General features: G+C 34.4%; 1 protein-coding gene across 1 annotated transcript in view; it reads left to right on the top strand.

Annotated features, from left to right (window-relative positions):
- The window catches only part of LOC149797195 (afadin-like), a 181,215-nt gene that overhangs the window by 104,193 nt on the left and 50,111 nt on the right, over window positions 1-26,911 (top strand). The window contains exon 17 of the mRNA XM_089961872.1: window positions 5,258-5,386. Coding sequence (XP_089817998.1) covers window positions 5,258-5,386 — 129 coding nt within the window. The remainder of the gene's footprint in view (window positions 1-5,257; window positions 5,387-26,911) is intronic.

Raw genomic sequence — 26,911 nt, 5'->3', positions numbered from 1 at the left:
AGATTACCTGTCAAGTTCATCAGGTGTCTTTTGTTAATAAATAGTCATGGCTTTCTACTGTTTCGTCTCATCTGACTTGATTAATTTCACAGTCTACTCACGACTTGCATTCATCTAGAAGGATAAAAAAAATTGCCGTTTAATTTTAATGATGGGTTTACACTTGAATAACTACTGTTAGATATAAGGAACTTAATGGGTTTGGATACATGACAATTCAGGTTTCACAAAAAGAAAATACTTTTAATTTAAAAAAAAGCTCAATATATACCTTGCAAATCAGTATGGTTCTTGATAACAAATCACCCTTGGTAATGAGTCACCCTTGATAATCAGTCATCTTTGTAGAGGTTTTTCTGTCCCAGGTTCATAGTTCATGTAAAAACTGTTTGAATTACTGGCATTGATATTTGCAAAATTTATCAGTTACTGTGTGTACTTGCTTACAAGTCCATTACAAATTCAAGCTGCAAAGGCCCAGATCTGCCATTACCTGCTGCAGTGTGCTGACAGATCATGATCTTTGCAGTTTGGTAGAAGTAGTAAATAGAACAAACATCATAGACCTTGATCTGCCAGTGCATTATGCAACAGCAGATTATGGTCTGTGTTGTTTGGAGTTGGACTTGATTTAAAAGTGAGTCTATACGGTATCCTAAAATCCGTCAAGAGACTTTCTTTAAAACCGGTTTAAACTTGTTTTTGTCTGAAGCACCTCATGTTTATTTTGCAAGGGCTGAAAGATTGCTGACTTTCCATCCTTGCATTTATTCATTTAAAGTTAAGATGTTTCATATATTTTTAAAGGAACTAAAATGCATAATTTAACAATGATTTCCTTGTGATTTGATAGTGATTTATGCAGCATGGACTGACCCTTTGCTTCAGATAGGCTGAGTATTTTATCATAAAGTTTCTGAAAACAATACTGTTCATGCTGTATAAATCAGTGAATCCATGCTGTGATTCATACTGAAGTTGAAAATAATTAAGATAACATTGGGACTTGGTCAGGTTGTGCAACTTGTGAATGCAGATGCCACTTGTTGGTGTGTGATAAGTTCCTGATAATTCCACATGAGTTTGTCATGGTTAATTAGGATTACTATCTTAATGGTACACTAGACCTTAAGTCTTATAGGTACTACTTATTCAGGTTGTCTGGTACATTTTGGAACCACATAGTTGGACACTTACCCTGCAACATTGCTTTAATGGTCAGCTACATGACAGAATAGTTAAATACGTTTAACAGAGGTGTCTGAGACAAGGGGCAGAATGATTTTGGGAGTGGTTGGGGTGGGTTGGATGGTGTGATACAGTGACTTGCTTGATGTGACGCATGTCTCTATTGAAGGGAGGTAGTGGAATAGGTTAATTAGAATGAATTTAACTTGAAAGATGCAAATACATTTAAGTTTTAACATTACTTAAAGCAGGGCGCAAATGTACCTTGAACATGTAACTGGATATTTATTCATTTGCAACTCCACCCATGAAATTATTCCATGCACTACATGCAGTGTTATATTTCAGAGAAGGGTGAATACACTATTATGAATGTGTACTTGACACAGTACACATTTTCTCTTTATTGCTTTAAGAGCACATTTGTCTTCTGTTGGTAATAAAGGGAATTCACAAAGACTTAGAAGACATCTTAATTTGTTGCAGTTTTCTAATTTCCCTAATCAAATAATTAATAAAATAACCAGTTCTTTCAAGGTTATATTTTGTGATATCCTTCACATCCTTAAATGTGTTGGGTAATTTAGATCACTCACACAAAATATGTGTTGAAAAATCTGAAAGCAACAAATATTTTTAAAAAGGTCAAAGGTCAAGGTCAGTTATCTGCATAGAGGGCTACATGTATTATACATGGGGGTGTGTGTATCATGTGCCATTCCCAGTACTCTTGTTTTCAAATGTGAGTGAAATTGCCCCCTAATTTTAAGTTCTAGAATAGACCTTATTTCTTACTTCACATGAATTTGATAAAGTGATGGTAGAATTATGGGAAGCAATGTCAGTTTATTACAAGACAGCATTACCCCTTTATTGTTGATGCTGATTAAAGATCAGAAAGTTATTGGTGTGATCCAGTCTTGACCATTGTTTTGTACCCATAATGCACTTAACCTAGCCACTTTCTTCTTTCCATGATGTTAGAATCTGATACAGGGTTAATTGCAATCAGATAATGTTCAGGCCTTTCTACAAGTAAAGTAGTACATGTACAGACTCTCTGACAGGGCCTATTCTGTAACTGCAAATTTAGAGGAAAATCTTTCCTTATATTGAAAAAAAGGTGAAAATGTAAGAGATTTAACAAAGAAATGATGGTATGACCTGCAAATATGATGCACAGTTTTGGCCAATTTGGTGGATATTTTGGCATCATTTTATATTAACATGAATCCTGCAATCATGTGTCATAGAATATGCTCTGGCCACAATTGCATACATGTTTGTCAAGGTCACTAATCAACTGAGGGGATTTCATCTTGACTGAAATAGTCACAAGTTTTATTTGTAGTGTTTGATCTAGATGCAGGGATTTATGAAATATTGGGGGTTGTATGCTATTTGGGGTTGGATAATGTCCCTTTGGTTTGCTTCAGGTACAACACTAAGGGTTTCAATTATTGTTAACCTGTGTTGGACTGGTGTCCCATCCATGGTGAGTTATTAGGTCATTTTATGTCATGGAAACCTTGCTAATGATCTGACGATTATGAGCTACTGCCAGGAAAGGCCAACCTTTAATAGAAATCTATGATAGTATGATAAAATTAATTTAAAAAATACCCTAGTACATGAATTTTAGTTAAAAATGTTGATGGATAGGTGATTTATTACTTTATTCCATTGAAACCAGAGCAAGGTGGCATAATTATAGTTTGATATGCATTGATATCATTATTGATATTTTCTACCATATTAATAGCGAATTACATCTGTTATTAAATATTCTTTGCTGTAGCATGCAGTATGAATGGATGGCGTTTTGCAATCAATGAAATATATTAACTGTCTTTAATGGATGAGTTGTTTCCTTATCAAAGACTAACAGAAGGGAGTTACTTGCTCCCAGCTTAGCTAGTAATTAATGGACCGTTAAAGTTGCAGGTTAGTTTGTATCAATTACCAAAAGACTGAAGTTGACTCTGGCAGTTGCTTCTTTCTTCACTCTGGAATAGCAGGGATGCTTTGAAGGCCATGAGAATTTAGATTCCTACTTGAGGAATCCAGATGATTTCTGATGTTAAGTAATTAATAGTTATGTCCAGGAGAATGTCTTATTTCTGTATTAATAGTAAGAGATGGCAGCTGCTCATCCCTTCTCTGATTTCCACATTTAACTGGAATTTTTTTTAAACTTGTGAAGTTAATTGACAAAATCTATATTTTGGACAGTGTTGATGAGAATAGAGAAAGGTTCTTCACACAGATGTTATATCAGTTCCAGTGACATTTGATTGGCAATGGTAATAACCTTGAAAGATATATTGATTTGCCCGAAACTTCTTGCGCATAATTCAGACAGGAAATCATCCTTCAGTCAGTGGGAAAGCCTATATATAAGCAATGTGGGAAAGTCTATATATAAGCCATGTGTGAAAGTCAGTATATAAGCAATGTGATAAAGGAAAGTTATTATTACACCTCATATTCAGCCATATTTTGTACATGAAGATTTATTGTTAATTTTTATTGAGGGACAAATTTAGAACTGCTCCATTTTAGCGCTACTAGTCGTAAACCAGAAAAAGTTATGGGATGGTCCTACATCCATCTGTCCATTAGCAACAAGTTTATTCACTACTCCTCATTTACTACTTGGAGGATTGCCTGAAACTTGACACACATTCATCCCGAGGGCTGGTTGTTCCTAAATTAAAAGTATGTTCTTCAGACATCCAGTAAGGCCAACACAGTAACCATCTCCAGAATCTCTACTCCTCCATAATGGATGGTCATATCATCATGGTGTTTTACTGAAGGACTTTTTAGGCTGTTTAGTTTGTCCTAAATGAAAATGGTGCAAAATCTGGCATTCAATTTGGCTGGCATGGCAGCCATCTTAATAAAAAAATCTTGCCATTCCTACTCCTCTGGAATATCAACATAGTTAATTTACAGGGAGACTGATATCTGTTAGTTCCTGAATTAAAATGGTGGCTATCTGACTTCAGATATGGCTGACACAGCAGATCTTCAACAAACTTTCTTTTATCATTTTGTCTCTAATGGAAAGACATAGTGGATTTTCACCTGAAGACTTCATATTATGTCTAGTAAGATGAAATGAAAATGATGTTCAAATCACATACTGTATGGTCACTATTTCTACTTCTCCAAAATTGATGGTCACATCAGCACAGGGTATTCTATAAGGACTTATATTTCTTTGGATACTTATCGTTGTTCCTTTAATTTGCTTAGAAAAGAGGTCTTTTAAATTAGTCAGATTTTCCAAAACACTATGTTTTGGCAGTGTACAGAACTATGATGTGTGTTACAGGGTACATGACCCCATACTATGAGACCCATAATTACAAGGTCATCTGGATGTCATGTCTACATTAGACAGCATTATAATGAGGGACTACCATGGATTACTTTCAAAGTCTGGAATACAGAATCTGAATATTGTTAACACTAATACTCTTGGTGCCAGAAAGTGTTATGTATGCAGGGCTGAGAATGAACTTTTTCAGTTCCAGCATCAGTTTGATAGTTATATTTTCAGCAGTAAAAATATCGCTATTTTCAATATCCACTAGCATATTGAATAAAATTGAAATTCAAATACAGAATATCACTAACAAATGAATATCAAGTTAATTTGTTTCAGCTAACAATTTTCTATTAGTAACTAACAAAATTCAGGCCATTTTAGATATTCGCATGATTCAGTAAAATGCTATTTGAACTGAAAATATGAAAAGCAATGAACTTATATTTTTTTGTACCTTGCATTATCTGAATAGTACCTTGCAAAATACTAGCTAACCTGAATCCATTTTTGTAACCCTGGTAAATGAGGTTATTTTGTTGGTACAGATAAGACAAAAATGAGCATTTATCTTCATGTACAAAATCAACAGCTATTGGAAGAGAACTGGATGCTTTCATGTGTGGAGTTCATTTTTCATGCCAGGTACTACCAATATTTATTTCATCACAAAATCTGTAGGTCATGTTTTATACATTCGCACAAACTTTCATAAAGATTCAATATTTTTTGCAGACTCTACGTAAAGAGAGGCCAACACCAGAGCCCAGACCACAGCCATCTTTGCCAAAGGAACCTGAGATTGTTACAGTGGCATTTAACAAGGTCAAGGGCTCAATGGGGCTCAGTATTGTTGCAGCTAAGGTAAGAAGAATTTTTTTTACAATATCCCTGAGATGGGATTTGGGTTGTCCAAGTATAAGTGTGGATTTGGTTATGTTTTTGAGGTGGGTTGATGGTTAGTTAAAGTTTTAGTTTAAAGTTTTTTATACAGATTTTCATGACCCAGTTTGTTTAAGTTTTTAAACATAAGATCATCTCATATTTCCCGTCTCTTAGTGCAATTCATATGCCCCAGGGTTCTGCCCCTGAAACCATCAGGCCAGAAATTACAATTTGCATGCATTCTGTTTTAGATTTTGTCACCATTTCTATTTTAGCAACCTTATATCTGATTCACTTCATATTTGGAATATAATAACTTCACATACGCCATTCTCTCATTACCACTCCTACATATAGGGTTAGGAATTATAATAATAGGGGCACATTTTACTGATCTGCTAATGCATTGTGGGACAATGGACTGGTTATATGTTTGCAAATAAAGCAAACAAAGTAGACCATAGATTAAACTACAATTGGTGACATCTTATTAAATTAAAGAGTATGTATTTAGATAGTGTCTTAATAAACTTAGTTGAAAAGTTCCTAAAAGTAGGATCTACTTCAGTTTTCAAGATATTGACTTCTTTGCAAGTAACTGCAAATCAGGAAAATTTATCAGAGAGTTGATCTTTGCTTAATAATTTGTGATTTGATAATGCCCATTTTGTTGCATTTCAACAGAGTAATCAGTAATGAAACAAACCAAAATGCAGAAATAATTTAGATGATTACAATTAATTGTATTTTGACTCAGTAGAATAGACAGCAGAGCGTAGTCAAAATATGAATGTTTTTTTTATGTAGTTGCTAATGTGAAGTTTTTACATTTTTGCCGTTGTCAAATTTGTCCCACAACCATTTTATATGTACAGAAGTTAGACCATGAACAATACTTTACATTAGAGTGGCGATTGCTTATTGTTAGTTCAGGGTAGAAAGTAATTGTGTATTTTCAGAGTTTGATGGAAACTAGCTCATCTTCTTAGCTGTACAAGATTTTTTCACTCTGGACTTTTAACATGGTTTTGAATCAAGTTTACATTATAAAGTTATCATGATCAAGTAAACATATTGGGGACATAATTTTCTTAGTTAAATCACCAAATTTGTACTCTGCAGTCTTCTTCCTCAAATTTATATGGATTTAGTATCTGTAGGTCTATTGAAAATTGATCAATAAAGTTTCCTTTCAAAGTCAAGTTAGAAGTTTTGTCTTCAGTGGAAATACCTATTTCAAATTCCAACAAAGCTGTGTGGGTGTGTATTACTCATCCTTCATGTGGGAAGAAACCTCAGTTAATATTTATTCATAATTAAGATGATGTAACAAATTACCATATATATACATGTATATCAGTGTGTCTATGAGGTAATTTTGTATGAACTTGCTTGTAAGTTGAGTCCATCTGCAAATTTCACAGGCTCAGATCTGCCATGGCATGATGCACAAGCAGATCTGGGTCCATGAATTCTTTTAGGATTACTCTATAGAGCAAACACTTTACACAATTATCTTTAAGTACATTATGCAATGGCAAATCAGGGTCTGTGTTGTTTGTCCAGGGTCTCGATTTCTAAGCAGGTATATTCATACATCTTTGTTCCTTAAGTTCACTGTAAAAGATGGAAGGAAAGTTACTGATAAATTCTTATTCTCAAAGTGTACAATAAGATTATATCTGCCCATTTGAGTTGTCTAGAAGTTGTGTCATCAAGAGCGAAGTCAATAGACCTTTGTTTTACAAGGCCTTAGAGAACAATTGATTTGAAAGTATAGACTGTGTGTATGCATATTTTAGAATGTTTAATTACTGGAAACATGTCAGGTGAACCATTCATTGGGTCATATACTGTACACAAATTGTGGTAACCAGAAATTTCACCTGTGTCATATAACTCATATACATAAATAGTCATTAACATTAGAAGAATTGTGACTCATCATTTCCTGCCATTAATTTGAACAAGTGTGTTTGAAAGCATATAGCTGGATTTTAAAAAGTGAAGGTATGATCAATTCCTTTATATTTAATTATGTGTGACTATTTATGATATACAGTTTTTCTTTTGATACATGTTTAATGTCAAAAGAATACCCAGTAGGAATATAGGAGGGGATTTTTTCTTCCTTCAAAATTGTACATTGCTGCACCGATTTCATTACGTAGCGTATTGTTGTCTTGCCTTTTCACATAATACATAGCAAGTTTCCAGTCACCAAGGCATGTTGTATTATTTTTCGAATGAGATTTGAAGTATCGGTTTTTCTGAATCCCCCAGTTGGCCATTTCCCTGAGTCAGAATAAAGTAATCTACTTTGTTGCCTGGACCCTAAATACTTAGATTCTTCTCCCACCTTTCTTCTTTTGCCACTCTCACACCCCACCCCACCTGGGCACAAATTGATCCACACTAATGTGGTTCAAGACGCTGTAGTGTCATTATGCATTGGGGTTTTTGTCTGATGTATTTGAGTGCTTTACAAAAAAAATGGGGTAGATTGGGATCATGTCAGCTATTTGCTTAAACAATCAGCTCACAGATCTAACTATTGGAATTCTTATTGAACTCTCCAGGCTTGAAAACAATAGTGGTAGCAATTTGGGGTAGGATCAATTCAACTGCAGCATACCCCACCATGTTTGCCATGATTGTGTTTATATTATGTAGAGGTCAGACTGGCTTGCCACTAAGTGTTAAAGTTATAATGCGTACAGCTCATTTGAATGACATTCTAAACAAATAATTAGTTCAGTAACATTTTTGTTTCCTCTACTAGTCGACATAAGAGCCTCAATGTTGTGTGATATCTTGCTGGGTTTATTTGTTGTGTTTGATTTTTTGATTTTTTATGAAGCCCCCACTGCTTTAATTCCTGTTCATGCATCCATGTACTTGTCTTGTTTTTCCCTATGATGTAAAAATGCCTTAATCTCCAGTTCATATTATGAGAATGATGTCTACATTTTCACATTCACCTTCATAGAAATGTAAGCAGATCTCCTTGTCAAATGTTCATAGTTTAGGTAGGTAAGACAATAACATGCATCCATCTCTTGAAAGCATCTCCTTTTGCAGACCTCATTATAAGTGTGAATGAAATTACCCCATAATTAGGCATCTGAGGTATATTAGCAAAATACAATACGAAAATATAATTATTGCAGTCAATTATGGATATTGGCCTGTGGGGGTTGGTCCAAGTCAGAGTTTTCATATTAGATTCATTGGAATCAGTCATTGAACCAGAATACTGTATATACTCGCAAGTTGAGCCCAACTGCAAACTATACAGACCCATAATGTGCTGACAGATCTGGGTCTGTGCAGTTGGTTATGACTAATTTGTAGAACAAGCAGCATATACCCTGATCTGCAGGTGCATTATGCTATGGCAGATCAGGATCTTTGTTTGCAGTTTGACTCGACTTGAGGATATAACTTACATGTTGCTTCACAGGAGGGCCAGATACTCAGCCTTCCCATGATTTTCATGAACAACACCAGCATAATCAAGCTTTTGCTTATTATCTAGAAATATTGTCTTACATAAAAATGGCTGACATCTAAAGGGACAGCTTCAGCAGCTTCTTAAAAGCTTAAAGAATAAGGACAGAAGGAATAATCAGATTACTGGAAGAAAATAAGGAAAGGCATCAGTTGTTGATTCTGAGTGTTGATCATGTCGAGACTGTCTCTTCTACCCCTCCCCCATGTAAAATTATTTTAAAAAAAGGATTTCATCATCTTTACAGATCTAACAAGAAGTCATTAAACTCCCTGGGGTTTGGAAAATTTATGCAGTTTCTGAAACTGAGCACAGTATGGTCTAAGTGTCCTTGACGAAAATTTTAGTTGGACATAATGTTGCCTTTGCAGCATAGATCACATTTCTGAAACTCTCATGTGCATGTTTTCCAATTCATTGTTAGTGCTTCATGATATTGCATGAGATCATACTGAAAGCTGGTATAGTTTACAGAGAGAAAAAAATGGCTGCCTTCCTGAACAGGTTTTATTAGAGGTGGCAGGTTTGCATTTGTCAGATTTCTGTTCCTTGGAGATGAAAGCAGTGTATCCCCCAGGGGTGTAAAATTAAGGGTTTAAAAGAAAACCCTGGTGTCAGAACTGGGGGTCAAATAAAAAATGTACTGACAAATTTTCATATGACTCGTACTTTTTCAGCTTGAAATAGGATATTGCAACTTGCACAACATTCTCTCTCTAAACATACAAATAAATCAACATGCACAATTAACAAACAAATGCATTGTCCATTCAAAAATAATTTTATTAGTTCACTTTTCTTTTAAAGTCGTACTTTTAACAGTCTCCTTATAATCAATATGAAGCAATATTATAGCCCAACACAGTACATACAAGCCAATACAAAAAGCCAAATAAATCTTTTTAACAAAATGGCAGTCAAACTACTGCCTTTCATAAAATGTGTACTATCATCGGTTTCATTGTACTTCGTCCATAACATATTTATCCAAATATCAAGGAGGATAATGATTCATCTTTCTAATAAGTTACACTTGAACTTTAAGATCTATCTTCTATTGCAGCAAAGTTGAAAACCAACAAAATCTGCAATGGCCCGCTGACTTTGTAATCCAAATAACGCATTTGTCTCTGCAAGTTTACTGATTTCTTTGTTGTGAAAGAATGTCTTGGGTTATAATGTGTTCTCCATATATCTTGTGGCGAATGAGGGCAGATTTTTTAAAATTCTAAAACCCTGTCAAGAAAGGATTATTCACTTTTGCAATCTTTGCAATCACGCAGTCATAAGTCACATGGTAATTCTAATGTATGAATACCGTATTCCAATCAAGGGCATTATTTTCTCCATTGTTAATTAAAGTTAGATCCACAGTTACTCTTTTGTGTTCTGCTTCTTTCACTTTCTTCGCTAATTATTTTTAGTGCACGTCGTTTTAATCTGTAGATCACTTTCTAGTGCAACAAGCATTGAGATTAAACATCTAGATGACGGCTTGCTGAGCTCGATGGAAATTGCGTGAGAACTCGCAAGATATGGGGAAGGTACTCCATCATAACATTGCCTATGCTAGTCTGGTTCATTGATTCGAATGTTCCCTGCGTTGCACTCTGCTATACAAATAGAGGAGTGCAAGGCAAGGAACAAACAAAGCGGGGAACCAGTCAATGCCTATTCTCGAAGTATATACGATGCCATCCATCGTCCAATGCATTGGGTATTAAATAAATCCTAACCACATTATGAAAATCCTTTGCGTCAAAAAAACGCACAGCAACAAAATGTGTGTGTCAATTTTCTCCAGCGTGCGTCCCTGATGCACAAATGTGCGTAAAGGGAAACACTGTGATGAAAGTACATATATTGTAACTTCAGTATACATTGTAGATTGACAGTTTTGGACTTGTTTGATGGTATAGAGTTTAGTATGACAGTTTGGCACTTGTTTGATGGTATAGAGTGTAGTATGACAGTTTTGCACTTGTTTGATGGTATAGAGTGCAGTATGACAGTTTTGCACTTGTTTGATGGTATAGAGTGTAGTTAAGTGTAGTTCAGTGACATACTTATATTTTATTTTGGCACTTGCTATACTACACTTACCAAGTGTAAATTACACTCATCTCTACAGGTACAAGTGGAATTGACAAAGCCAGTTTGTAGAACTTGTAGTAGTGTTAACCCTAGTTTTGCAAATTATTCAAGGTTTGGCGCCCAACACCTAGAAAAGCACATGATTTACTGGACTTTAGGTAGGTAGCAACCAATCACATATCAGAAAATGGTCAATACACTTCGTGTGCACCTTAAGCTATTTGTGGCAAATGTTGAAAGGAATTTTTTTTTATGACGACTTGTATTGCATATCATCTAAAACACATTTGTATTAGGCCAGTTGGTAATGACTTGCTTTGAAGGTATATTAGCCTGCAATGAAAAGATAATTTGCTTCCAAAATTGCAACAGTAGTTCTTTGTAACAGTGATTCAGCTATATAGGATAATATTGCATGTCTAAATAAAACCAGCACTGTACAGAAATTAATTGACATGTTGAAAATTGTAGTTTATACAAGGATAAATGCATCAAATACAATAGCTCTCTTCTTGTGTTACTTCTCATTAGCATCTAGAAGCATTAACACACCATAGCTTGAAAGAAAATGAGGGAAGTTTATCTGAGAAGATAAATCTAAGGCCATATTATGGCTTTGCTGCAAATCATGTGATGTAGGGGTGTAATGACAAAGGTATGAAATATTACTAGTAGGTAGCATGATAAAAAAATTTATCAAAGAAGTAAATGTGAAAGATTGATCCTAAAGTCAGCAGATCGTTTATCAGAAGTTACACTTTTTGGCCACCCAACCAACTAACCCCAACCCCTGAATTTCAAATCATAAACATTTGTCATAGATTTAATTCCAGATCTGTTCTTCAAGGAAGGAAATGATAACATAATATTGATGAAACATATTGTGTAAAGTTTTTAAAAAATATACATTCTACATAAAATTTGTTTTAGACGTGATCTCTCTGTATGGTAGAACCAATATCCACAGATGTAATGTTAGCAAGAAAGGCATCCAAGTAAATATTGGCTCTCATTCCTATGGCATTAACATGTGACATTCTATTTTTTTAAAAAAGGATATCTTTGAATTTTATGGTATACTTTGGTATTATGCTAATTCTAGCATAGTTATATTCTTTATGTTATGAAAACTACCATATGTACTCACTTATAAGTCAAGTCAAATTGCAAACAATAAAGATCCTGATCTGCCATAGAAAAATGTGGCTGCAGGTCAGGGTATACGTTGTTTGTTCTACTGGTTACTCTTAACAAACTGCACAGACCCAGATCTGCTGGCATTTGCGAAGGCAGATCTCGGTCTGTGCAATTTGCAGTTACTCATAAAGTAAGTGTATATGGTAATGCCAAAATCATACTGAGACAGTGGGGCAGGAGAAATGAAGAATATGAGAGGCATGATCTTTACAATAGTATCGATCTTAAACTTCTGATAATCGATTCCTAGATTTCCATAGTGATCCCATCCCTATTGATTCCTAGATTTCCATAGTGATCCCATCCCTATTGATTCATAGATTTCCATAGTGATCACATCCCTGTTGATTCCTTGATTTCCATAGTGATCCCATCCCTATTGATTCCTTGATTTCCATAGTGATCCCATCCCTATTGATTCCTAGATTTCCATAGTGATCTCACCCCTATTGATTCCTTTATTTCCATTTTGATCCCATCCCTATTGATTCCTTGATTTCCATACTGATCCCATCCCTATTGATTCCTTGATTTCCATAGTGATCCCATCCCTGTTGATTCCTTGATTTCCATAGTAATCCCATCCCTATTGATTCCTAGATTTCCATAGTGATCCCATCCCTATTGATTCCTTTATTTCCATTTTGATCTCATCCCTATTGATTCCTAGATTTCCATACTGATCCCATCCCTATTGATTCCTTGATTTCCATAGTGATCCCATCCCTATTGATTCCTAGATTTCCATACTGATCCCATCCTTATTGATTCCTTGATTTCCTTACTGATCCCATCCCTATTAATGACAAGATTTTATGCTAATCATCCTAATTTTAATAATTTGATACATTGCATTTTCTTTACACTATTGATGAGAGCCATAAAAAGTGACCTGCTTTATAAGTGAAGTCACTTTATCCTGAGGTATTTTGCAATGTGGCTGAATGGTTATGTAAGTGAATTAAAGGACAAAAATTATATGAAACTTCATCATAAATGGTTCTTTTTAGCTGAGAACTTAATTTATGTGATGTAAGTAGCAAAAGTAAAACAAAATTGAATTATTTAAATGGTATCCATGACTATACTTGTGTTACAAAAGGGCTAGCGTTATATAAGGGGTGGGTTATAGTGAGGGCAGATGTACATTGTAGTCTGGACTGCTCATGTGACCAGTGTGTTTCTTCCATGCTAGCTGGGAACAAGTGATCATATAGTGTGTGCCAGTAACCAATGAAATCTTCCCATAACGTATTTATAACATCACTCCTGAGGTGTTAATGACTAGTAACTTGCCTTATTTGTTTACATCTTGAAATGTCAAGAACATTATTCTGTTTTGATGAGAGAGAGTTTTTGAGACTCTTAGCCATGCTCTCCAATGTCAGTAAGGCGGGTGAGCAATCACAGATCCAGTTGGGCCTCTTTTTTTATGTTTTGTTTTACTAAGGCCTTGCCTTGGTTGATAAGATAACTACTGGTAATTGTTTTGTGGGCCACTTTTTTTTTAACCTTGTGTTTAATATTAGTCACACGCATATATGGGTCAGTACTACACAGTTGAGAGTGCCAGGTGAGGTGAAAGAGGTTTTAATTTACTCAATTTATCTGGATAGATTGGGCTTCAAAGTCAGTTTATCTGAAACTGCCACAGAGCAGTAAGCACAAGACAAATTGTTTGCACTTTGGAAATATACATTTCAGGGGCCTTTTTTGTTTCACATTCAATACTGGACTTGGTCAAGGAAGATAAAGATTTTTCAGTGTTTGCTTTGCATCGAATTATCGAATTATCCGTGTTAAGCAGGGAAATTCAGTAGTCTATTTAGACAGGCACATTTGACTAGTTGCCATTTTCACATTGCTGGGAATTTTGTAATGTTATTTGAAAGTACGTGGTCAGATTTTTTCATTCCTGCACTCTGAATTGATCTATGATTTATCTTTGAAATTAATAATTCTGTCATTACGTCATCAGTGTCAGATATAATGTAGACAGTGACTGATGGCTCTTAAATATGTGATTGTACAGTTCTCGTGATGTTAAAATCTTGCAAATGTTTTGGTGTTTTGTGATTCCTCTTGTGGAACCAAATAATGGATTGAAAACAAATTCCTTGAATTATTTTGGAAACATTTTGTGAGAAGTGTTCACTAAGATCATATAGATCTGTTTTCATCATTACATTTACATCTACATTTACTTATAGATCTGTTTTCATCATTACATTTACATCTACATTTACTTAATAGATCTGTTATCATCATTACATTTTTCAGCTGAAATGTTTTGAATACGTGATCGGTATATCAAATGTTCTTTCGTTATCAAAGATCTTTAAAAATTGATTAATTAATTAAATCATAAAGGCCTCATCTTGCTTGAAATAGGTACATGGAATACTAAAATTTCCATTTTATGTGCATGGTGTTTAGAACTCAGAGAGAATTACCATATAGGCAGTTACGTCAGGATCATGTGGATGAATTAAAGTGCATTTCTGTTTGGATAAAGCTGTCATTGTCGGATGTAAAAACACAACTGCTGGAATCGACCTGATGTGGACAGTATGGTGAATAGCATATAGTTTGAATTTATATTTATTACACATTGCCTGTAGAGTAATTACTGTAATTACACGACTGATTGTCACCTGGATCTTCAGTTCTACCCAGCAGTTTGGCAGATTGACCACAAATCAATTCAGGTACAAATTGCTCTGCTCACAGTCTGTTCACAAATAATCTATAACGTGACCCAATGCGCCCACTCTTTTCCATCCAGGTGTTAGGCAATTACAGTTAGTGTAATCTTTGAGGAAGCATGCAATTTCAACTATACCACAGACTACCACTTGGAGACTAACTAACAGTAGTACATTACTGTCACCCACAACGTCAGTGTTGGTAAAGTTAATACAGATATTTTTTTGTTGATCCTTTATTCATTTGTGAGGATAAGCTAGGAATTTTTGTGGGGCAGTTCTTAGGTAGGGATTTTTCAACGAGAAGAATTCAGAAATGAATTTTCATTGATATTTTACAAATGTCTTGATTCTCAGAAAACATTTTCTGGCTGGAAATCATACGGGGCTGAATTTGTTGGAATTAAATCCAAATTGATTGCCAGAGATAAATGTTGTGCATTGTTACTGTAGCTCATAATTAGATATGTGTCATTTGCTTTGATTTTCATTCCGGAACTAAGTATTGCATCTATTGTTAAGTACAGGATGTTACAAGGAAGGAAAGAGTTCAGACGTTTAAAAGTTTTGTGATTGCTGTTCATACAAAAATGGACAAGGCTAACATGACTTGAATGTCTTACCGTTGAGGAAAGAGCCACTTACCCATTCCCTCTCTCATACTTCTCAGGATTTGAAGCCAAGTGAAATTTTTCAAGCCCTGGCATTGATTTATTTCTCCACTGAAAGGAAGATTCATTGAAATGTCTCTTATCTTTCATCATCCTAAATTGGAATAACAAGCCTGTGTTTTCATGATGCACAAAATATCACAGATAAGAAGGTGTAATGCCAGGAATGTTGTTACTTTTTCATTCAAAGAGGTGTTTGTAGGATTTGAAAGCCATTAAGTGGCTGTGTTGTCATGAATACAGGATGTCTTTTTAGTGCATATATTCATTATGGAATTCTGTTTGACATTCAAACAAGTTCTTCTGGATTAAAGCTAAATAGTGAAAATTGGTGAAAATTCTTGTTTCACGTAAGTTTTGCAAATTTCCTTTGCCAGTGAAAGCATTGTGTGAAAGCTCCATGAGGCAATTATTGGAAAGGTGGTGATATTAGTAATTACATTGCAGTCTAAAAAGAAACTGCAAGAGCACCGTTACCTTTAAAAATCTAATGTTAATCAGATTTTGGTTCTTCAGAAATACAGTGGAGATAAATTGGTCTAGTAAAAATTCAAATTTGCTACTTCAATTTAATTCTACATCTGTTGCTGGAAAAAAAAATCAAACTAAATCAAGTTGTAGACAGCAGTGTATGCAGGAGAAATTGTGGATGCACAGCTTTTGATTTTGGTCTTTCACACTTCAACATCGTTTCTCAGCAAAATCCTTAGCATAAAGTGTGACCATGGAAAGTGGTTGATATCTTTTAAGTTGGATTTGTAATATTTAAAATATTTCATTTAAAAACAATGCCATGCATTACAGTCAGTTCTTAATCTGGAAATAATTTCATTTCAGATTGAAACTTCACAAAAGATTTTGATATTTCTGTGTGTGTGTGTGTGTGTGTGTGTGTATATATATATATACATGTATATATATATATATATATATATATATATATATATATATATATATATATATATATATATATATATATCTATATATTTGTGTGCATGTGTAATTAGTAAGATGATTGTTATTTATTTGCAATTTATACTCCTAATTTTTATGTAAAACTTTCATAGATGCTAATTAGCTGCTAACAAAATGATACTACCCTAAAAAAATAGGTGTGTACATATATCTGCATCTACTTCAGAATCCTCAAATTTATGTGGTTTCATTGAAGGCTTAAAGTCACTGGGAGAAAATTTATTTGCCTGCACCCTGCATATGTACCAGAGTAAAATCTAATGATTAATTGATTCAACTGTAGAGCAAAACCATCAACTTATAATTAATAAGGTCTGCAAGTAGAAGTGTTGATAAGATCTAATCTCAGTTGTGTATTAATAGCTCAACAGGAATAAGAAAACTGACAAGTTAGAATGGCTAGGTTTCAAACTTGTTTTGTTTAGAACACACATGTAGGTTTCAGACTTGTTTTGTTTGCACACGCACACATAATCTCTCTTTCTCTCTCTCTTAATTTCTCTCTCTCTCACTCTCCCTCCCTCTCTTCCTCTCTCTCTCTCTCTCTCTCCTCTCTCTCTCTCTCTCTTTCTCTCTCTCTCTCTCTCTCTCTCTCTCTCTCTCTCTCTCTCTGTTGCACCTACCTCTGAACTGTAATCGATTCATGTATTAAATTTGCATGTATTTTAGCAGTACCAGGTAATTATTGAAGTTTCACATTGGTGCACGTTTCAGATAAAACACCTGGAAATTTTGAATTTTTGCATTATATTTGCATTCTGATGGACAGGAAATTTTATCTTAGCAGAATGAGGTCGTTAAGGAAGTTTCATAAGAGTACTTTTTTCTACAACACTTTGAAGTGGTAGCATAGCTAGAAATCTCTCCTCCCACCCACCCACCCTGCAGTTGCAGAGGTTGCATAGAAGTGTTGATTTTGTGGATAGTGAACTTAAGGTGTTGTATGTCTGATTTTTTTCAAAACATTATGTAAAGTGCAAGTTTTTACTCTTGATCTGGACTATTACCTTATGTACCATGCCTCCTTTGAAGCATTGTAAGGTGAGCACCCAGGGCTTATTATCAGAGAAATATGGTATGAAGAACTTTCATGTAGGGCTGTTAATTCTTGTTAGAAGCTAACAGTATAAACTGTTTATGTGAAGAACACCTTGAGAGGTTTCAGCCAAATCTTTCATAAACAAAATAGTTGTTTAGCATTCCTAGGGAAGTACATTTCTTCCAGCTAGACAACTCCCACATCTTGACCTTTGTACCAGCAACATAGGTGTTCTTTTTAAAATGGGTGGATTTTCTTCTGACAGATGAAGTTAAATGTGAAGGATAGTGCAAATACAAGGACAGTCCTACTTGAGGTTGCAGACACCATGTCTGATGACATCATGGGAAATTTGTTGAGGTGGAAAACCAGATTTCTACTACCAAATTTTATCACCCGGTTCTCAGAAACAAGCCACAACTTCATCCTTCTCTTAGGAGAAATTTATGTTGTTATAAGGGGTTTATGTTCTTCTTGGACTTATTCATCCTTTTTATTTATTCAAGTTTTCATTTTGTTATTGCATTTTACAGCGGATTAGGTAGATTGTATGTACAAGATAAACTTGGTCAATTGATATATAATTGTCAGTTAGGCTGTAATACATGAAGTAAAATTAATTTTACCATCAAAAATCTTCCATGAAGCATAAAATATATGTCTTGAACTCAATTTCACCAACCTAAATATTAAGTTTTAACTCTTAAGACATTTGATTGGTCAGTTTTAAGCCAGTCTTAAATTCCAGCCAATCAGGTTGCTTGAATCAAAACTTGAATTTAAGTCCGACATTATGTTCTGTTAGTGAAATTTAGACCTGGCCATACATTTTTAGCACAAAACTCCAGCTCAAACAAAAAATCTGACAATTTGAAAATCTGTGATTGTAATTAGATGATAAAATTAGAATTACAGAACTTTCTTAGAGTTTCTTAGTCGGGTCCTCTTTGCAGAAGACTTTCACTAAAGCAGACTTACTCCAAGTAGTTAAGTGGTCTAAGGCACTCACCGTTACATATCACTCACACATATCACCTGTCCACGTGAGTTTAAGTCTCTTCTCGACCAATTAGGGTATGTGCCAGAAGCAACCCATGGGTCACTGGTTCTTCCAGGACAGGATGCTTTTTTCACCGTATAAACTGGCTGCCACGTAAAGCTTATCATATTCTGAAAAATGGCATTAAACCCCACAAAACCAAACCAGTCCAAATGGTATGATCTGATATTTGGTTTTAAGCTTGAGTTTCAGGTATAAAATATTTAGAGAATACATATGAATACTGAGTTATTATTTTTAAAAATCAGTCTGCGATATTTCTTTTTAGAGTTATGCAGCAAGGTCCATTCTTGAATGTGCACAATCATGACAAAACTCAATGTGTGAAAATGATGCATCATATTTTCAAGTCATACTATTACTATGTGTTCATTAAATTCCTTTGTATTCAGAAAACTCACTCTTTTTTCAAATGAAGAGGGAATTTCATCCAGTAATCTTCAGTTCTTAGAATAGCCCCTGATGAAGAAACATTTTGCACTATGGAATTTTTCAAGATCAATCACTGGTATTAATTTTCAAGTAATTAGGCATACATCCATACCTTTGATACAGATCACAAAAATTTCTAGCTTACAAGAGGTTGATACTAATTTCTAGCATTTCATACAATGTGATTAATTGATAACTTAGGAATTTATGAATAAATGCTTTAATTAATTATTGTGGTAAGATATTTTACAAGATTGTAACGACCATTGTGATATATTTTATATACTGTGATATAAAATGTATATATACCTCAATACAAATGTACTTCTGTGAAACAATGGTCTATTAGAAAATTAAAACTGGGATTGGGAAGATACATATCAAAGTACTTCTGGCGCCAAAATGAATGACGATGGTATTTGATAAGTTTGCAAGTCATTGTTCATTAACACCTATAGAGAATAGTCTTATGGTTGCCATCTACATTCACTTACGAGTCAAGTCTAGCTGCAAACAACATAGACCCTGATCTTCCAGTGCATAATACACTGACAGATCCGGGTCTGTGTTTGTTCCATAGATTATTCATAACAGATGCATTTATTCAAATCTGCCAGTGCATTATGTGATGGTAGATCTGGGTCTAGTCAGTGGGATCTGATTTGTAATTGAGGTAATACAGTAAACTTCAACACAGAAAGGGGAGGGGGATTAATTAATCATGGCAGAAGCTGAAATGGTGATAAAAGCTGTGTGAGAGGGATATATTGATCACTTGTAAATGTACTCACTCTAAAATATATATATATCAGTAGATCAGCAGGCCAGACAATTATAGTTTACATTTTTCCTTGTTCATTTCCGAAGTGTAAACAAATTCAATAGCATGTTAAATAATAGAAATAGGAATGTGTTGATTTTTATGAAACTCTATTGATAGTAGTTTAGGCAGTACAGACAAAGCAAATGCATTGTATGATATATTGTAATACAATTTTAAAGGTTTATTCTACTGTGCCTTTGTTTGGTTGCAGTATATTTTATCTCATTGTAGGTTTGTGAATTTGAAAATTTAAACATCTGTTTAAAATTGTTCATCTTTATAAGTGATGAAACTTTATTAGCTTGGATTAGAATTGATAGGTAAGCATATCTATCCCATTATTGAAAAGCAGCAATAATCAAGTTTGTGAACTGGCATTATTTATGAACATGTCACCTGCTGCTAAAGAAAGTCCCAGTATGGTAGTGTTCAGGTGTTTCAGATTAACCCAAAATAGATTTTTACATAGTGTTGAAAATTCTCCATCACAAGCCAGGGTTACATTATATTAGCCATATCTGCATAGATCTACCATATATACTTGCTTATAAGACGAGTCCATCCGTAAACTGCATAGACCCAGATCTTCTGGTGCCTAATGCACCAGCAGATCTGGGTCTGTGCAGCTTGTTAGGAGTAATCAGAACTAGACTAATCTGATGGCATGGATATCAAAGCAAATGACGTATATCTAATTATGAGCTACAGCAAATCAGGATCTTGGTTTTTTGCAGTTTGACTTATTGGCAAGTATATACCAGGGCTTTCCTTATGGGGGAGGGGGGCAGGTGATTTACTTGGCTACTTGAACTTTACTCCAGACTACTTTTAAAAAAATGACCTGTATCCTTGTTAGGGTGGGGTGGGGTCACACAGCTCCACCAATTACTTTGGCAACTCCCCTTCCAACTTGAAATCTAATGGAAGATCCTGATATACATTACATATTGTTAACATATCAGAAAAATGACTAGTGAAAATATGCCAAATGCATGTTAGCTGAAAATAATCTTTCTTCAAAAAGAAATTCCAGAAAGTATTGCCTGACCAAATTTAATTCATATTGTCCCACTGTGGCCATTTGATTCTTTTGGTTTGATAAGTAATAAATCGCTGAATGTAATACTGTAAGATAATACTTGTAATTTTTTTCCAATCATTTGTTTTAAGACCTGTTAAAAATGTCAATACTCCATGAACATTTATTCCAATACTAATGGATATTAGGAGCCACAGGTCATTGCTGAATTGTGGTACTTGTTGTACTTGGTGTTTAGGATTGAATGGATATGATACCATTCACATATCGATTTAAATCTGTATTGACTGTAGTTAATAGACTGAACTGCTCACAGCATAAAGTCAGTAGTGGTTCCTGTATTATAAAATATCAGTATATCGTGATATGAACCTAGCAATAGAAAAATTGAATTTTTATTACATCTTTGTTACATGATATTGACATGACAGCTAAAAAATGTTTTTAAATGAAACTTTATTATTTTGGTCAAAATTAATAGTAACAACATTTTTCTGCTTAACACACTTTCCATCAGATTCATTTTAATTATGAAGGTAATGGAAATGTTATAATGGTGAATCATATCACCAAAACGCACATTGATTCAGTGTTATTGAATAAGCACTTTGTGGATATTGATCACTGATTGACCTTGGCTTTAAACTACAAGGCAATACAAATTTTGTTAATCATGGTTAAGTATGACCACATTGTCCTGAGTATGTCTTGGTTTACATATATCAGTGTTGCACCTTGAGTATGGGATCACGGATTTACCCGTTTTCTTTGTCCCATTCTTCGGAACCTTGGCTCCTGTCTACCCCAGGTCCAAATTTTCATCAAGGGAAAATTGAACAAACTATTATTTTTCTTAGTGCATGTCTGTCCATGTCTATGTCAACTAAAACAATGTCCAGAATGAGAGCTAGATCAGGAATAAAACATTTGGTAGAGCGACACATTTCATGTGAATACGTATTCCGAATCAGTACAGATGAGTATTGATAGCTGAAATTGCACTGAAATATTTATTAATGTTTATTGCCACAAACTGTTAACATTATCTGCCAAGATAGGCTACAAGTTTTTATTGTAATTGTAAAAATAATAAATAACATGTTGCATCAGCTGTGTTTTTCCTTATTTTGCGGGGAAAATGATAAGGGTTGTGTGTATGGCTTGGTAAAAGATGAGAGTTTGTGGCTTAAAGATAAGAAATAACCAGCATTTATGGATGATGCATGTTGATGCACGCATATGGTGAGATTAGTAATAGTCTATGCAGACTAGTTCATAATACCAAAGCATCTATTTCATACTGCTAATGACTTATTCATTTCACCTTCATGTGTTTAAGTCTATTTAAACTGTGCTGTTTGTTTGCTTATTGAGTGTTATAAATCTGGTTGAGGCTTGTTAAACTGTGATTGACCATCAGCCGTTACTGTGGTCAGCTGGTTTTAGTGTTATTTTAGAATAGCAAGAAGATTACCAGTAAACAGAATAGTTCCATAACAAGTCTAATTAAGGGACAGTCAAGTTTAAAATATGGAAAAAAAATTGTACTGATATGAATTGTGATATGTTATTGTACTGATATGTACCAATATATTGATATATTGTTATGCCACTAGTATTGCTTGAGCAATTGATTAAAAATTCATAACGGTAATACATGTCACCAAAGAAAATAGGATAGTTTAGTAAAAATGACCAAAGTTAAGGTGGCAAAATTGTCGATTAAAATCGTCTTTTTTTCCCACCACTACAGGTGCTTTAAGTACTATCTAATATTATTCTTCATTTCTTTAAAATTCTGTGTCTCCCAAATTTTGGAGTGGGGGGACACAATTTCCCTGACCATGGGATCCTAGGTGCATCACTGAGTATCCTATTTTAACAACACTAAAGAACATATCTTCAAGCCCTGTGTGTTTATGACCTAGCAAAAAATTCTTCAGTTTGGTTGGCATTATGAATGCAAGAACAAAACAGATAGAAAGATTAATAAGATGATTGCAGACTATATTATGCTAGCATTACGTTATTTTCTGATGGGAAATGATGCAAATCAGATTAAGTCAGACTTGCCAAAAGCCAAGTACCAGAGAGCAAATCAGCCATTATGTGATCTTTTGTTTCTTGTTACCAATCACTTTGAATTGTTTTATTAGTGATTGCAGTTGCTCAGTTTTCATCAAAATAAGAGCAGTGTATTGCTTCTTCTTAAATCGGTATATCACAATAATATCACACTATTTTATGGAGTATTGCAGTGTGTTACAATATGATTTTCATTTTAATACCCACTGCCAAGAGCTACCATATGTACTCACTTATAAGTCTAGTCAAACTGCACACAACAAAGATCCTGATCTGCCATAGCAAAATGCACCTGCAGATCAGGGTCTGTTTTGTTTGTTCTGCTGATTACTCCTAACAAACTGCAGAGACCCAGATCTGCTGACACGTGATGTGCCAGCAGATTTGGGTCTGTGCAGTTTGCAGTTGGACTCATCTTGTAAGCAATTATATATGGTAGACATGTCACTGTATTATGCACCATCTGAATATACTATACACTGTTCATGTGAAGTTGTGTGCAGAGTGAACAGTTTAGACCAAATTCAGGCAGTTGCGTTGTTTGATGACATACAGATTTACATGTGAAAAAATAATTTATTTTTAATTGTTGAACTGCTCTGGTGGTCTAGGGGTTAGAGCATCTGCCTCGGATGCGGGAGGTCATGGGTTTGATCCCCGGCCGAGTCATACCAGAGACTTACAAAAATGGTACTAACAGCTGCCTTGCTTGGCATTCAGCATTAAGAGGTTAGTGTTAGGACTGGTCGGCTTGGTGTGAGGATAATGTGACTGGGTGAATCATCATGCTACATGTCTGCAGCATGATGCCTCAGTGCTAGACATCACTATAAACTGGCACATTGCAGACATTGTAGCGATATGACTGAAAAATTGTTGCTTTTTATTTGGAATTATAAGAGTATTGTTGAATTTCCAAACATACGAACTTGTCATACCATATATGCTCACTTTCAGGTTGGGTCCAACTTCAAATTGCATAGACCATGATCGGCAAGCACATTATGCAATGGTTGATTGGGGTCTTTGCTGCTTGCAGTTGGACCCAACTTATAAGCGAATACATACAGTACTTCTTAAATCCCATGATGTTAAAATTTTCTTGACTGCTTACAAGACATTTATTGTTAAGACAGGCATGTATTTAATGGAAATTGATTTTAAATTTCTACTTATCAATGATATAGAGCTCTAGTTGTATCCGATAGCATAGCGTGTGTGAAAAAGATGTTTAATTAGAAGATTGCACACACATACACTCACACATTCACACACACACACACACACACACACACACACACATAACACATTGAATAATCACCTATATTATTTATCTGCTTGTTCTTTTTATATGCCTGAAGTGCATATTCATATATTTCAATAGAGAAGATAGTATTCATTTAATAGCTAACGTTAATATGACATAAAAGGTGAAATACTTGTTAATGTACATCAGAAAACATTTTCCATCAGGTTGTCTTTTATACTTCATTTTACTCTGAAAAGGAAAGTGCAAATTCAGTTGTGGACAAAAAATTGTCACTCTGTTTTGCAATAAGTGTATCACACTGTCTTTTTTTTTATATGACACGCCAAGTCTTTGAAAGTGTTATTTAATCAAGGACGAAAGAGCTTATTTCCTATCAATATTCCAAATAAACCCAGTTATTGGTGGTGTCAAGATTTCAAAGCTTATTTAAACAGTCACAGTTTCCTGTTTGACTGAAGGGTGACGCTATCATTACACATCCGCTTTTATTGTTTGTCGATAAATAACGCTACCAATTTCCATAGGTGCAGGCTACATGAGGGATATTATGGGAATTTGCTGTGTTGAATAGAGCCATTTAAAAAGAAAGCTGGGGGATTCAAATTCATGGAGATCTTATCAAAGGCTAGGAATAAAATTTAGGTGTAGGCAAGGCTTTTTCAAACCTGGCCAATATAGGTGATATTTGATAAACTGCAAAATGATAACCAGAGATGAAGTTGTGATTAGAACTGCATTCAGGAGAAAATGTCTTATGCATAACAAGGTCAGTTGTATGTAAAGAAAATTATAAATTATGTATCAGTTTCAATAATCCATATTTTAACACTGTGTAGGAAGTTGTATTTTTTCCCAGTGATATACAATGCAGATATATGTACACGTGTATCTTTGGTTAAAATGTAAATGACAGTTTTTTCTTAAGAGTTTTTATATTTTGAAGTTACATGTAGTTAATGCTACTCTACATTGAATAACTGTATATTGAGTGTAGCTTTAATTTAGTCCGGATCTTTACATATTAGCAAGTTAAAATATTTATTTGCTAAAAATAGATCAGTTTGTGATGATTAGTAGAAAACCTTTAAAATGAGTTTACTGTAGTTTCAGTTTTTTATTTAGTCATTTAATATGTAATTTTTATTGAATTATTTTGACATACTGTGCATTAATTATTTTTTGCAGTGTAAAAGTTTTTGTTGGTTTTATGGTCATTGCAGGCCATGAATTTAATGAATTTAATTTAACAAACAATGCTGCCATTATAGAAACAGTATTACACAATTCACAATCCATGAATGTAATGACCTAATAAACAATGACCCCTTTATGGAAACAATTTGACCACTTCCCCAATTCATCAAGTACTGATGAAGTCAGGGGTGTGTGTTCAAAACCACAAAAATTGATACCCACAGAATAATTCATGTACAGTATAAATGGAGACAAAGGCAGTTGGTATTTTACCCTGGAATTTCGTTCATTCATGTATGACATTTAATGTTTTCATTGGCACTTTAGTTTAATCTTTAATTGAAGTAAAAAAAATTACATTTGGAGAATTTAGCTTATTTTGAAATAAGTTCATTAACTAGGTGTACAAAAATACATTTGAGTCTCAGGATTCTTTTAATATTTATGTAAATATTTGCTTTTTCTTAAATAGAATTTCATTTGATAAATCAATTACTGGAATACAATCATACAGGCTAGCCTGATGTACAACACCTGACAAGAAGTTATTAATAGTAAGTATTGTCAAGTAATTAAATTTTAATAAGCATACAATTATTATGAAGTTTTCAAGAAAAACTAAATTTTTATAAGTTGTATTCCCATTAGCATCAACTTGATTATATAGACCATAAGAAACATTGCCTACAGGCATGCGTTTGATTGGTTGCCATGGTGTTTCATGGCCGAACAAGACAAGCATTTTATGGCACAGCAACAAAAGTAGGCTGTTGAGTGCCTAATGGCAGCTAATGCCATGCCCAAGGCAACACCATGGTAGCTGATCCAGGCTGGTCCGAAGGTTAAATTTAAACCTTTACCTGTTTGATTGCAAGTCTTTCATACTAACCACTGTGCGACTATAACTCCTGCCTCAGATTATGCACCACTTATGACAAGCACAAGGGTGCATCTGGCAAACAGCTTATGTTGCCAGTATTTATCACATGAACTTGTTTATAAATTGACTCCAAATGCAAACAACATAGACCCTGATGTACATTCACATAATACACCAGCATATCAGAGTCTGTCTTGTCTGTTGTACTTATTAATCCTAATCTATAAACTTGTGCATCGTGGGAGATCTGGATCTATGCAGTTTGCAGCTGAATTTGACTTATACATGAGTACATATGGTACAGACTTTGCAAACCATATTCAACCTATATTCCACTGTGCGCTTTAAAAAGTATTAGAGAAATTTCATAAAGTTAAAGATGATCATAATAAATACGAATGATGCCAATTTTTGTCGCTTCTTCATTCATACTTGAACAAATTTGTTGATGTTCAGAGCCTCACCTTGGAGTTTTATTATTTCTTCTAATATAAAAAGAAAGCAAATTTGATCATGTTGTCATAATGGG

The sequence above is a fragment of the Sinohyriopsis cumingii genome, chromosome 6 (genome assembly GCF_028554795.1).
Source record: "Sinohyriopsis cumingii isolate HCF-2022 chromosome 6, ASM2855479v2, whole genome shotgun sequence".
NCBI classification, from domain to species: Eukaryota; Metazoa; Mollusca; class Bivalvia; order Unionida; family Unionidae; genus Sinohyriopsis; species Sinohyriopsis cumingii.
This window is presented reverse-complemented; position numbering and strand designations above follow the sequence as displayed.